Raw genomic sequence first — 15158 nt, forward strand, 5'->3', positions numbered from 1 at the left:
AATATATGGTAAACAGCCCTCCTGTGAAATCACAGCGGTGGCCTCATGCACTGCCGGTGGCCGTCTGTTTGCATAACCTTGATTCTCTGATTGCACCATGCACTCATTTCCAATCCAGCCTCTTAATATTCCCTTTGTTGCTCTGTCTGAGAGCATGTGGAAACTTTTGTGAGGGCCCCTCCTGAATTAACTGACATGTCCATAAAGATAATCTTATTCTTCTGCACCAACTAGAGCAACATAGCATACTTGGCTGCTTTCAAACTGTGGAGATTATTTAAGACTTGGCTCAAGATCAAGTTAACCCTGTTAACCCTTGATTCTGAAAGAGATACACCAAATGAATCAAGTTTGTTGTACAGTGTACAAAAAATACGATATCCAGTTAAAAGACAGCAGGAAAACGTTTTTAGGTTATTAAAAAAAGTCCATTAAATATTAAATAAAAAATGTAATTTCAAGTCTTGATCATATTCTTGTCCACATTATAGGCATATTTCCATTAGCGAGTAGTGTTGTGTGTTGAAGAGATCGTGTGTTGCTGGGCATCCGCAAGTCACAACAAGCTGACCACACCTGGCATTCAACTGAATCAAAAAGTTTTGTTCTTTCCACTCCAGCCACTTTTTAGTCACAGAGTTAAAATAGCTAACATAAAAACTGTACATTACAAATGTATTTGTTCGTTATAACAGTTTGAGTACAAATGGGAGCTCAACCTGTACTTCCCAACTCAACAAAAACTCAACAAAAAAAGCAAATAATGGTAGCAAACACCCCAATTGAATACACCCACACACAGCACTACACAACCACACACAAGTGAACCAACAGGCTGCGTGACAGAAAGAAGATTATAAGATGTTTCACACCCGGCACACCTCGTTTCCTCAATCACAGGTCACAGAAAGCTGGATCACAGGTGTATTTAGTGATCAGTAGGGCAGAGCTCCTTGTACATGATGTTCATTATTTTATCTAAGTTGCTGCGGTGCACCCTTTAAAATGTGCATTGCTTAAAATGTTCTTGTAGAGACACGTGGCTCAATGGGCAAACACATCCGTGGTCCAATGTTTGTTTTTGAATCAAGCTCTGTAGGTGTTTGAAAAACATAAAATGACACAGAGAGCGTTCTGAAAACAGTGTCAAAATATGAATGTGCATCTGGATGCTGTATGTGTGTGTTTGTTTGTGACAAAGCCTATTCACATCAGAGAATTCGCCTACGGATGTCTTAACGGCTGCTGGATAATGTACGCATGCACGGCCCCATTCTATAGTTTGCTTCTGGCTGTGTGTGCAGCTACAGCTAGCAGAATGATTAAAAGTAGCTTTGTCGAAGGCAGTGTACACACATGCTGTTTGTTTCATAGTAGAATTTGTATTTGCAGATTTTTTACACTAAGACCGTCGTTTAATGGGGAACAACATTCTCTGAATAACTAAAGGTCTTGGCTTCATTTATTTGCAGACATGTTTTCTTTTTCATTGTTGCTTGCTTTTCCATCCAGAATGCCCTCCAGTCTTGGCTCTTTTCCCCAGTGGACACAGAAGGAGCAACAACCAAAGCTTCCAATTCCTCCTGTCCTGCACAAACATATAAAGAGAACAGGCTGTAGAGGAATTATCTTCCCTCTCCGTGCCAAACACATGGCACACAAAAAAAGAAGATACATTGCATTCTGACAGCAAAATGAGGAGGTATGCCTCTCAGCAGGTTTGGCTTCATAATTAGGAAGCTGACAGTCAAACATTTGAAGTTCCTCCAGGTAAAAACCAGGTGTCATTAAAGCTCTTTTAAAAACACTGTACTGATGTTCCAGGAAAGTTTAGGTTCAGATGCTAGGTTAAGGATAGTTTTTCGCCTTTTAAAAAGCCTGGCAGCTATGTGCTACATCTCCATAGAGGAGCAGAGTCAAAGCTGTAGAGAGGAAGATAAGAGAAAAGCGTATAACGAAGTGTAACTTTCAGGGCAGCTCCACGTCGACAAACACCTGCGGGGACAAGAGTCAAATGAAAAAAAAGGAAGAAGAGAAACTCTAAATTTGTCTTTTTAAGTGTCCCCTCGGGGATTCTGTCTCACACTGGGAAGAAAAAAGAGAAATAAATAAAATCAAATAGTCTTGAATGGTGTTGCTTTTGTACCTGGGAGGGATGATGTACAAGATTGACTTTAAGGCCACAAAAGTTGCAGACAGACTGATTTGCAGTCAGCAAAGACAACTAATATCAGAGCCAAAGCTTCTTCTGAAACAGTAAATCTACACTATTTCTGCTGCATGGACTGGAAAAAAGGCTCTTAAAACTGACTTGTAAAACGTGTAATATGAGGATAAACAAAGTCAAGACATGTTGATAAAAGCAGGTTAAGCTTACATATGAGACATATGGACTGTTTTTTTCCCCCAGGCAGTCAAATTAGGAGCATCACAGCAACAGATGGACTTCAGGTGATAAGGATTAAAGAAACCACCAGTCACACTTTCACTGGTCTAATCACCAGCAATGCACACATGCACGCACACACACTGTAACACACACACAAACCTTCAGCGTAGAATACACTTTTTTTTTTGAAGGAATGATTAGCTGCAGCAGTTTTTCTGTTATGCGTCATTGACTCGCCTCAATCTAACAAAAAAGGTAAGGAGTCAAAAAGGAAGTTACCAAAATAAAAGAATGATTTAAACAAAATTAGGAAAATAAATGATCAATAACAAGAGTTTTGAGGGTGTGATTGATTTGTATCATCAACCAGTGGTGTATGTGTGTGTGTTTGTGTGTGTGTGTGTGTGTGAAAGCCTTATGAGGAGTGCACTGACACAAAGAACTAAAGCCACAACTGTGCACATGGCAGTCTGGCTGAGGGAGGGAGGGAGGGAGAGAGAGGGATAGAGAGATAGCCTTGAGATCCCAGGTGGAGCGATGAGCCCTGGTGCTCCAGATCTAGCAGGATACGACGGCAACTTCTTGGCACCTTGAAGAAAGGATACGTTCATGAGCACATTCAGTACAGAACAACACACATGCACACTAAGCAGGGGCCCTCACAAATGAGAAGTAAAGTTTGAGACGCTGACACACATATGCGTATCAGCAGGCGAGGAGGATTACACAAACACACATACACAGTACATACAGGACCGTACTGCATTCTGTTCTTGCTACTCTGGTCAGTGTTCTAATTGAATTAGCAGTGAGGAGCTAAAAGTAATGGGATTGTTAGTTATGGTCACTGAAGCGACAGGCTTGGCTGTGACTGTCTGCTTAACATTTAAGTGCTAAAAGTTGTTAAAGGATGTTAAGCTGCTGAATCTTTTTATAGAGCTGACATTGGACTGCTGGTGCCATTAGGGAAACCCACAAGAGAGTCAAGTGTGGGTGATGTAGTTTTAGATGCAAACTGGAGCAGCTAAAAGCTGCAGTAGGTCCATGGGAGCACAGAATTGCAGAGGAAATGACAAGTCACGAATACATTGTTTCAACTCAAGTGATAAAAAACAACAAACTTTATAACAATTGTCTTCACAATTTTAATTTTCTGTGTGAAAAACCAAAGCAATGCTCTGCTCCTGTCAGTGCCTTTGTACTTCTATGATTAAGATGAATCAACTTGGATACTCTTATTGTTAACAATGCATCAACTTACAAACTGTACTGATTCCTACGTAAATGTCAAGATGAGTGCTAACTGTATGGCCCCAGTTCAGCTAGTAATGCAGCAGACTGAAAATAATGCTGAGGCCTGGCGTGTGTGTATGAATGGATTCGTTACCTCTGATGGTCACTTCACATAGAAACCTCTGGTATCAGTGTGTGAATAGGTAGATGTGACCTGCATCAAGTTTCTGGTGGGCAGCGTTAGTATCAGGGGAATTGTTCAGTAAAGGTATGGTCACAATAACAACATGACTGTAATCATGCATTGATGCTTTCTTTTTCCCTGTGGTTTTAGACTGAATGTCTTGAGACAGGAAAATCACAGAGAAGTTATAGGATTGTTTCCGATTGCGACTGCTCCCCTTCAGTTTCTTGCATTCAATTACACTTCTTTTCGTCAAACGCAGCATCACTTCCTAAAAAAAAACTCTTTATAAGACAAAGACTTTGTTACACACAGAGCGCAGGTTTACCAAAATAACTGCAGCAAGAACAGGACAACGCTGGGTTGTTGTAGGCTAGTTTATCAAAGAATACACAATAATAGTCATGTATAAAACATAGAAAACAGGAGAATGAAAACAATAATAAAATATACCTTTTGTTCTGATCTACTTTTCCTTTTTAAAGTAGCACAAAATTAATTGCAGTCCTTTCTGTTTTGTTCTTTCCACACTCTCATATTGACTTCCCCGCAGCATGTTCAGTTCTCTTCATTGTTGTCGCTTATTTACACTTTGAAATATTCTCAACAAAGAGCATACAAGTTGCTAAATTCATGGTAAGAGAGTTTAATAAGATGTTGAGATGTTGCCTAAAATTGGCGGCATGTTGTTTGGCTTTGAGTTGACTGAACAAGTTGCTTAACATGAGAGGAGCAGCTTCCACTCTCAGTGTCTTAGTGCGGCTTCATTAAGGCAGATGCGGCACATTAATCTCACTAATGGAGGCTTCGCTCACTTCACTGTCACATGAAGGTCGTGGAGTTGGACCACTGATGTGATCTGCTTGTTCGAATGGCCGCTCATGTCAAGATGGCCTGAAAATGACAAGCTTCATTAAGCAGAACAGACGCACTTGTCATCTCCCAGGTGCTGTAAATCTGCTTTAACCAGAGCCATTCCACTGAGACAAATGGAGAGAGTGTTCTGTAAGTTATTGGCCCAATCTCACACCAACATTAAGTGATTAAGTGGGTTTTTTTCAGAACTTTTTTTTTTTTTTTTACATTTCTACACAGAAATCCACAGCTGCAATTTTCTTATGCTTGAATTTTCCAATAATTTGTGAAATTTGCATTTTGTTTTAAAATCACATTCTCGTTGTTTTACAGTTTCCCTTTTTCTCGATTCCCTCTCTCTTCGATCCCCCGCTCGCACTCATCCGTCTGTTCCAGTCTGCATTTCTGGTGGTCTCTGTGCGATGTTTGCGCAGCGTCAGCACAAATTACCCATGCGAGGATTCCTTTTGCAGGGTCAAACGGTCAAAAGTTCAACGTTTGGAGCTCAAATGGCTTCAATCTCCAAAAGGACTCTGATCATTTGTGAGGATTCGCCCCCAGCCCATTACTTTGCAGGTTCCAAACTGTGCCTTTAAGTTTGTTCCAGTCTCTTTAAATTACAATCAGCACTGTATGTTTATTTATTATTTATTTATATATCTATTTCATCTCTCATCTTTTTCACACTAATGGCATGTGTCTTTTTTTCACGGTCCACTTATTCCACTTTCAAGGTCCTTTTCTTTATTTTTTCCAAGTCCAATCTTTTTGTCCTTTCTATTTTCCCATACGTCGGTCGTTCAGGGTTTCGATCAGGTTATAATAAAGGAAGTGATGAGAATCTGGAACCAGGTGTCCAAAATACATGGGCAAATAGACACTCTTCATTGTTTCCCATCGAGTCGTTCATCAGTAAAAAGCCGGTTGATTTTTTTTTTAAATGGAGAAGAAAAAGAAAACCTCATCCTGAACAAACCCCTGAAAATGCTCCTTCCTCCATCATCCGGTGACATCCTCCTTAAAAATCTGTCTTTCCCACCCTCATACATCCGTCCATCAACCATCAGCGGGCTATTTACACACAAACTGGTCCACCAGCGTTGTGCAACGCTTGCACTTGACATAGCAGCACCAGTGGAACTTGCAGTGGCAGCGCTCGTGCTTGTAGGTCTTGAACTGGTCGTATCCTCTGCCGCAGCACATGAGCTCGCAGCCGTCCATGCCTTCTGAAGTTTTATTGCAGAGGCGACCCTGCGTGCCTAGCGAGCCGGTGGTCTCGTTGCGGAGGCAGTAGTCTGGGCTGGTGTCAATGTACACCAGATCCTCTGGGGTCGGGGTGTTGAAGCGCTTGTCCACCAGCTCCAGCTTGCTCTGAAAGTGGAGCGAGTCGTTTAGTGTGAGACTTTGGTTTATTTCAGCTAACTGCGCTCAGTGTTTATGACATTATGCTATGATTATAATACCTTGCGTCCTATGCGCATGGCCGCTGCACTGTCATACTTCTCCTTCAGGAACTCTCCAACACGTCGGAAGTCAGCCAGCTGAAGCCAACAGGTTTTTAGACTGCAAGAACCCGAAACACCATGACACTTACAGGCCACATTTGCAAGGTTGTACACCGCCTGGAAGAGAGAGAGAGAGAGCAAAGGTCCACATCTTAAAAACATGTGGTTGGTTTCCTGATCTGTTTTTTTTTTATTTTTTTGCTATCACAACTTTAAGGGAGAAAACTACAGTTTTGGTCTATACATTTCCCTTGCATTTTCATTCAACTTGGCTTAGGTTTTTAAAGAGACATATCAGTGCTTGCTCAATTGTGAGAACAAAAACCTTTTTTCCCCCTCAAAACAACTTAATTAATTAGTTTTGCAGATTGGATCTGAGCTATTGGCTGTGAACTTAGAGACCCCCAGTACACTATAGAGTAAAACTTGCTCTTCTTGCAGTAATTCCACCATATCAAAAACTATGCTGCCATCTAGTGGTAAACGTCTGCAACTGCACCTTGCGTCAACTAAATGAAAAGCAGGAGGTATTGAAGTGTCATTGTGTTTTTTAAAGGATGTGGTATCCAGATAATGAAATTCTTAGATGTTTATTTTAACACTTTCAGTTTATGCTGCTTTACCGTATTTAAAAATACATGTATATTTTTACAACTGTACTATAATAAAATAACGGTTACACATTATGCAACAAAAATAGTATTTTTTTCATTAAAAAAAAAAAAAGGATAGAAAATTCAACAGACAGCAACCAAACAGACTGCTAGGCTACAAAAAACTAAACAAATTGGGGAGTTAGCTATCCCAAGCTCTAGTTAAATGTACAGTTGTTATTAAGTCTCTTTTTGATTGATAAAAACACGTCACATTTGATGCACAAATAAGTTATTTAGTTACCTACATGTGCAAAAAAATATGGGAGGGGGAGGAACCACTTCTCATTTTGAGTTATGATAATAGCAAACGCTGTGCTAAAAGATAACTAGCCTAGCCTAGCCGTGTGTCCTTGAACTGGGGGGAATTGATGTGATCTGGTTCACTTCAGTTGAATTAAAACATATTAAATGATTAGTGTTGAAACTGTCACACTCAGCATAATTCTTTCACTACTGCTGCTGAATAAAATGAGGAAAAAAAAGGAATAACTGCTGCTGAAGGAGATATCCATGTAGGCTCTCTATCCACATGTTCCAGATCTATACTCATTAATGCACTGCTACACTTCCTCAGGGACCTTTCCCCAAAATTAACTCAATACAGCGATACATTTCAGAAAATTCCTGTTTCCACTCATCTGTCACCGTTGTGTGCGAGTCTAAAACCCCCTTCAGTAAAAACATGCGGTAAAAAAGACCAACAAAAGGGTAAAATACAAAGCAAAGAAAAACAAAGAAAAGTACAGCACACGGCTGTTAATACTTCTTCACCAAACTAAAACAAACAGACTAGGAATGGAAGGGTTTCTGATAAACAGAGGAAATGGCTAAAGATGTTGTAAATCCAGTTTCCCACAGTGCTCCTATATAGAGCTAATGTTAAAGAATATAAATACATAATATATGTTGTTTAGGCTGCACAATCAGTCGCTATAGAAACACTGTCCTTTCATAGATTTCACAGAGTAGATCCATATTTCAATTTTTAATGAAAAAGAGCCAAATTTAAACTATTTAAGTCTTTGTAGGAGGGAGTGTGGGGCATGAATTAAGAATGTACTTTTCTGACAAATCCCGCCATCATTTAAAAACCTAACTTGATCGAACATTAAACATATTTTATCTCTAAACAGCTGGTTAAGCAAAACTGACCCTGCTTCTTCATGCTTCATGTTTGAGCTTGTCTGGCTTGGTCCAAACTTCATCAGCTTATTTACCACAAGGGTTTGATAAGTTAGAACAGTTGACACAATATTTATTATCCTTGCAGAGGAGACCTTTAGGGGGAGCTCTTCACCCATTCATCTTCAATAACACTATGAACACATGAAGGACACTATATTTCCCGTCACTCATTTACATTGTATGTGAAGCCACAGAGACAAAGTCCCTCACATTAACACGCTGTACTTGCTGAGTCAGTTATTCCTGATTCCTAAGTTCCCCTCACACAAATGAAACCCACCGCTCCGTCTCCTCTCGGCCTGATCTCAATTACCTTCTCACCTCTGTTAACCCCTGCATCCCAAACACAACCCCGACCCCCACCTCCCACCTCCTGCTCCCCAATCCTCTACTTTACTACCCAGCAGGCATAGCACTCGGCACCCTCCAATCCTGTGTCTCGACCCCCGTGACCCCCTCCAACAGACACGGAGAGCAGGGACAATGACATCTTGTGAAGGTAGAAGCCTTTTTCTGGCGTGGTTTGTTTCAAGATGATTTCTTGATTTCACAAAAGTTGGAAACTGAACGGACAAACTCTTATTTTCTGCAACATTAAATTTTTCAGAGTGGGTGACAAACTAATGAGAGTTAAAGGATTAGTTTCATTTGACAACACCAGCAGGAAATGCTAAATTTTATGACTCCTTGCGGTTTTACAAGCCTCTGTGTTTACACAGATCACCCACTGTGGGGTTTATGAGAGGTTAGAAACGTGGTTATCAGAAAACAAGACAACTATTTTGTATCCCAGGGCACACACTTTTTGAAGTATAAGAGGGAATCAAACTATGTGGGAACAAGTCCTGTGCTATAATAATTACAAATGGTGTGTGTGTGTGTGTGTGTGTGTGTGTGTATTAAGCATCATGCTGAGCTATTTGGTGGGTCTGTGTGTGACAACACACAAAAATACACACTCATACACATGGTTAGTGAACCGTGGAGCAGACACGGTCTCTGTGTCAGGCACAATAGCTGCTGCTCAGTCAGGGTTAGGGTTTAGGGGCCGTGTGTGTGTGTGTGTGTGTGTGTGTGTGTGTGTGTGTGTGTGTGTGTGTGTTAGAATGAGGCAGAAATGGAGAAAATAGCCCACCCTTTGTCAAAACCAAAGAGAGCCAGGTGAAGGAACTCATTTTCCTGCTCGATGTTCTTGCTAGTAAAATTAAAAACTCATTGTTAAAAAGGGTTTTTTTTTTTTTTTTTGCCTACTTCAAACAACCCAAGTCTCACTTTTGCCCAGTCGAGCAGCTTGAGTTTGGTACCTGTGGGATCATGAACACTGCAAATGAAGAGAAACTAACTTTGAAGACATCTATTGCACACACTGTTCCCCGTGCTGAAGTTGAAGTATTTCTTCCCTTGTTAATCTACTGCAGACCGTATCCCTCCTCTGTTTCTCTCCTTAAGTTTCTTCCTTTTTTCTGTCTGAAACATTTTGCGTGCGAGGTATCTGATTTGTGGTTTTAAGGCCAATTTGTGATCATAAATCCTGAGATAATAGACACAGCTCCAGCCTTATGCTTGCAGAATTGGACTAAAGGGTGGAGAGAGGAGGGCTGCTGAAAAAAATGCTTCTTTTTTTACAATGCTAAGACAACAATTCTAACTATAACAAACAACACTATGAAAACAAATAGCACGAGCACTATTTAGGTGTAATAAACGATGATGTGTAGCTTTGGAAACAAGTGCTGATGTGCAGAATCTACAAAACATGCATTTGTGCTTGCAGACGTATCAAAGGGTGATTCTGGCTCTTACTTCGACAAACAACAAAGCGGTCGGTGATGAATGTGAAAGTCCCCTGTGTGTTCAGAGAAGAGGGGGCCTGTTGCTGTCTTTAAAGTGGGAATGTGTTGTGTTGGTGACGAGCCCTGCTTCGCTTGATTTGTGTTCGGCAGAGACATTGGACCTGGGTGGCTGTGTACTCTTGTGTAAAAGTGTGTGTGTGTGTGTGTGTGTGCGTGTGCGTGTGTGTGGGTAAGGTCTTTCAGAGTCGCGGGACTGTGACCGAGGTCCATCCCTCACCCTGCGTCTCTGTCTCCAGACGCTTGTACACACACAGACGACCACGTTATCCGCCTAACACACAAGTCAAATGAAGCTGAGCACACACACACACGCGCGCGCGCGCACACACACGCAAAACAACGAGCGGCACGCCCCTGTCACCTCCACAAAAGCCCTGCGGTTTGCCCCGTGCAACCAAGCGAGACAAATCCTGCTTAGGACGAACTGGCGTGTCCGCCGAAAGAAAGCGAGGAGAGGGGATACAGAGGAAGAGAGAAACCGTCTTCCTCCAGTTCGCTCTCCTCCTTTTCATCGCTCTCCTCTCTTCCGTTCGGACGGACAGGCGACAAAGAAAAGCCGGGATCAAACAGGAGAGAGGTGGAAAAGTCATTCAGAGGAGAGTGTGAGTTACGGAAAGACGGTGTGCGTTTGTGTGTGTGCCTGTGAATAAAAAAAGCTGTAGATCTGCCTCTCTCTTACTCTCCTACAGCCCCAATGGGACCATCAGCAGAAACACAACCTAACCAGACCCTGACCTTTGAGCCCTGATACAAATGCACAGAACCAGGCTCACTGTCTCTCACACAAATCAAATGGACACACACACACACACACACACACACACACACACACACACACACACACACACACACACACACACACACACACACACACACACACACACACACACACACACACACACACACACACACACACACACACACACACACACCGTCTCCGTCTGAACAAAGCCCCTCTAACTGAAGATAAACACACACTTCTAATCAAGTATGTAACAGCACGGGCAAATGGAGCTTTTACGAGCAAGGTGTGTATGCATGTGTGTGTTAACTAACATACGGCTCTGTCTAAGGTTTCTTTTAAATGCATTTTGAATTTTATTCAGGGAAAACAGCATTTCCCAAAAACTTCAGCTCAATTATAAAAGCTGGCTTTTCCTACTTTTGGCTGTATGGCATCCGCAGAGGGACAAAAAGCACCAAAAACCCCCCCAAAAAACCCATCAACAACATACTAATCACTGATCTGTTACATTACATGTGTGTAGATCTGTGTGTCATTTTACCTGCAGGTCTATCAAAGGTTTGTAACATGCAGTTTAATATATATATTTTCACACAAGTTAAAACATTGGAATTGCTTAATGGCAAACAGGCCATCTCAGCAACCCTTAAACACTGGATCCATGCATCTATAATTCATTCACCCATCCAACTGAAGCCTGGCACTGTCTATTGTGTTGCTGCATTTGTATGTGTGTTTGACCTTCGATGTGCACGGATCTGTGTGTGTGTGTGTGTGTGTGTGTGTGTGTGTGTGTGTGTGTGTGTGTGTGTGTGTGTGTGTGTGTGTGTGGGTTACAACACTGGAATGCGCACTGACCTAGCGACCTAGCCAGACTCCAAGGGCGTTAGCAGTTATGCCGTTTGGAACCTCCCAATAAATAACTTACACACACGCCCGCTCGCAAATACTGCCAGGCTGGGCAATCAGGGGCCACCTCGCCTCACATAGAGAACACATTGCTTGCACACACACACACACACACACACATATATTGAGACATGAAGAAGACTGAACACACTCGCTGTTTTCCTTAAAAGGACTCTCGGCGCTAGATCTAATACTATGTTAAGTTTTAAGACACCACAGTCAAGTGTACTGTACCTGTCTCCCTGCTTCGTTGTTCTGAAGGTTCATCAGAGTGCGCGCGTGCTCAGCAGAGCCTTTTGGGTAATTCTTCTCCCTCTCTCGGGCGTCCACGAACTCTCGGGCGAATCGGTAGCCATAGTGCACGTTGTCGCCACAGCCTCCCCACAGCCAATCGCGTGGCAGGTCGCGGGGTCGAGCGGACCGACTACAGCCGCAGGTGGAGAGCTCTCCTTCACGGCACGCCCTGCTGATGGCGTTGACCACCCCGGCAGCGCTGATGGAGTACGTAAAGGCGGTTTCCCTGGAGCCTGGCGGACAGATGGATTCACGCATTTCATTTGATTATTTCAGGTGAAACTCGCTGCAGGAAACAACCATTGTTAAACATGAATCGAGCAATGCGTCATGCATACGATTTCATCGATGTGTTTTGTTATTAATGGCTGCAGTAAATGTGTGTTCACTGACAGGAAACATGGCCAACTGCTCAGGTTAACACCCCCCCACCACTACCCTCACCCAAACACACACAGCAAACAGCCCCACACCCACTTGACCCAACAATGGACAATAGATGTGATTTTAGGCTTTGACTCAGTACCTGGTTAAACTCAACAACTTTAAATACCAGCTCAGTCATCCATAATATGCGTGCTGCATTTAATGAGGTAAACATATCAGTTTCCCCCCTTTAGGGTGAACCTGTCTTGGTGCTGGCCAGTCAACCAGTATGTTAAAGAGGGATTTCAGGATCCCAGATAATGAAAGAAAAATGTCGAGGCCATTCCAGCTTAATGATAACTTCATTTTGTGATACATGTCTTTGACATCTACATCTTCCTGGAAGTGAATGGATATAATTTGTAATGTACACAATGTAGAAAGCAACGTGTTTTGAGAAGATTTGGTTCTTACTAAATAAAAAAGTCTCAGCGACATGTTTTTCTAAAACTCTGTTGGACATATAAATAAAAATCTGCACAACACGAAAGGTAAGAAACCAATCTTAACTTCCAAATGTTCACATGCTGTTTCACTGTCCCACTGCAAACACCTTCAGGATCAATTTAGAAAGTTGGGGACAGTTTTACAACAGAAAAAAAAAAAAATCTCTTCTCAGTTCAACCGCCTGGTTCATATTAATGATTTCAAGCAGCGTGTGGCACCATCCTACGTTGTTGAATACACACCACAAGCTGCATGACTGTTCTCTGCATTAATACACAAACCATTCAGAGGGGGGGGGGAGAAACAAAAGATACAAAGACAAAAGATGGCCTGACAGGTAGGACGTTAAGTGCTCTGAAACTGAACATTTACATGAGAACAGCGACGGGCCTTTCGGTATTTTGAGCCAAGAATACATCCATAAAGACAGTCTCACTCGGATGGGCCTTTTATTAGGTGGAATTCCACAATTAACATATTCTGCGAGATATTTATTACTCTATATGGATGTTAGCCCTCTGTGATGAGTTTAATGACTTTGTAGATAACTGTATTTTACAATGAAACTTAAAGTAACTTTTTAAAGCGCTCATTTTAAACAGCTCCATATTTTTGTCATTTTTTGGGGGGACTTTCTCTCTGTGTGACCAGCAACCAAAAACAAGCTATAGTTTGATCGTATCTACAGGTACATTGTTTAATTTTTCTAATCGTTTTGTTACATCTAGTTAAATAATTCCCTTTAAAACATGCACAACATGACAAATGATCAATTAACGTCATGCAACTGTAGCAAATAGGCAAGGAAACTATTATGCTTATAAATGCAAGAAGAAGAAAAAGAAAGATATATGTTGTTGCACACTGTTCCATTACATGATGTCAAGATAATAAGGACATCTTTAGCTAATAAGCACACTATTTCAGTAAGTTATTTAGTTTGTAGCCTATAGTAAACTATATTATATAATTATTTAGTTTAGTCTGGAATAAACACCGGCAGGCAGCCAGACAGGCAGGTATGCATACAAACTTGAGGCGTGATCTCCTCTTTCAGGTTTTTAGGAGCAGAGTCCCCGTCAGTCAGGATGCTCGCTCACATTATGCAGCAGCATAAAGAGACAGAGGAGAGGCCGGGTGCTTTATGAGGCTGCGGAGCCCAGACTTCAAATAGCAGGTCCGGATCTGCCGGCTCCATGTCAGCTCATCGTCGCATTTCAAAAGAAGGAGCCGCAAGACAATGGAGCCGCTAACACCTCGGTATAAACCTGGAGATAGAGCGACTGTCAATAGGCCGCCAGAGAGAGGCTGCAAACACCTCGTCTGGCTGCCCGCAGCGGATTTGACACGTACTTGTTGATGGGAGCTTTCCCACATCGCCTGCTGGGAATTAGACACACATGAAACTGATCCCGGGTCTGAGCGGCTACTTGTAGTTCTTTGCTGAAATACTGCCTAAAATGGGCTTTGGGCTCATGATTGTCTAGTTTTTGAGGTTGTTATTTTCCTGCGTAGCTTCCACGTGTTCGTCAAAAGTTACTCGTCTCACTGCGCCTGCGCAAAGCACACGTTTACCTGGCTTTACCTTTCGAGCAAAATTAGCATTTACAAATCCAGGAAATCTACTTTTATAGGTCACACTTTGTTAAAACTGATGCCTAGATGTTCCAAATATATATTTTATAATAGTTATATATTTTAATTTGAGTCAAAAAAAATATTTTGAGCTATTTTGTGTGTTTTACGACATAAAATAATCTCAATCTAGGCTCAGGTACAGTAAAAAGTGGTAGAGTATCATGGTAAACTTTCTTATGGGAACCTTTACAAATCCACTTGGTTACTTTAAAAAAATAATAAGCAGCATAACTATCAATAAATACACTAAATATTAAGCTCTGTACTGAAATGTAAATGTTGAACTTAGACCATAAATATTGCAGTTGTGGGCCAGCCTACTTGGATCCACAGAAAATACAATTGATTTGTCAGTAGCCTTGCCTGAAGAAAGACGTCTGAATTCTTGCAAGGGCTATTAATGAATGTTATGTTGGCCTGATAAACTAACACTGTGACATTTCTTAATAAGTCTCCGGATCAAAGCCAATTGATACTGTAGTCTTAGTCTTTAATACAAAAAATGGTTGCATAATTTGGATTGGTGTGCCTTTACAACAATGTTTACCATCTGGCTCTTTCACAACTTTGTCCAAAACCTAGTGTGTTTGTCTGTTTTTGCCCTGACCCTCAGGCTGTATGACCTGTTTAGTCTTTTGGCCTGCTAGTGTCTCTACCAACCTACCGTTCAACTCATATTCCTGTCTTAACAATGATATGCGGCACACCGTATTGTTATTCCAGCCTATGACTGTCTGACCTCAAATGAACCCTTCTGCCGGTCAAACATTCAACACTCAGCTCAGCATTACCTGCAAAAACACTCCCTGTTAAAAATCATTATAGCAGCTATAATAAGA

At 41.7% G+C, this 15158-nt stretch overlaps 1 protein-coding gene across 3 annotated transcripts in view; it reads right to left on the reverse strand.

Annotated features, from left to right (window-relative positions):
• Positions 1-3782: 3782 nt before the first annotated feature.
• The window catches only part of wnt5b (wingless-type MMTV integration site family, member 5b), a 73855-nt gene continuing 62479 nt past the window's right edge, over positions 3783-15158 (reverse strand). For all 3 annotated transcript variants that reach the window (XM_079335132.1, XM_079335131.1, XM_079335130.1), the window contains 3 exons: positions 11749-12041; positions 6125-6283; positions 3783-6032 (listed from right to left, as the gene is read on the reverse strand). In XM_079335132.1, the coding sequence (XP_079191258.1) occupies positions 5733-6032; positions 6125-6283; positions 11749-12041 (752 nt within the window). In that variant the 3' untranslated portion in view covers positions 3783-5732. The remainder of the gene's footprint in view (positions 6033-6124; positions 6284-11748; positions 12042-15158) is intronic.

The sequence above is a fragment of the Symphodus melops genome (assembly GCF_947650265.1).
Source record: "Symphodus melops genome assembly, chromosome: 22".
In the NCBI taxonomy this organism is placed as follows: Eukaryota; Metazoa; Chordata; class Actinopteri; order Labriformes; family Labridae; genus Symphodus; species Symphodus melops.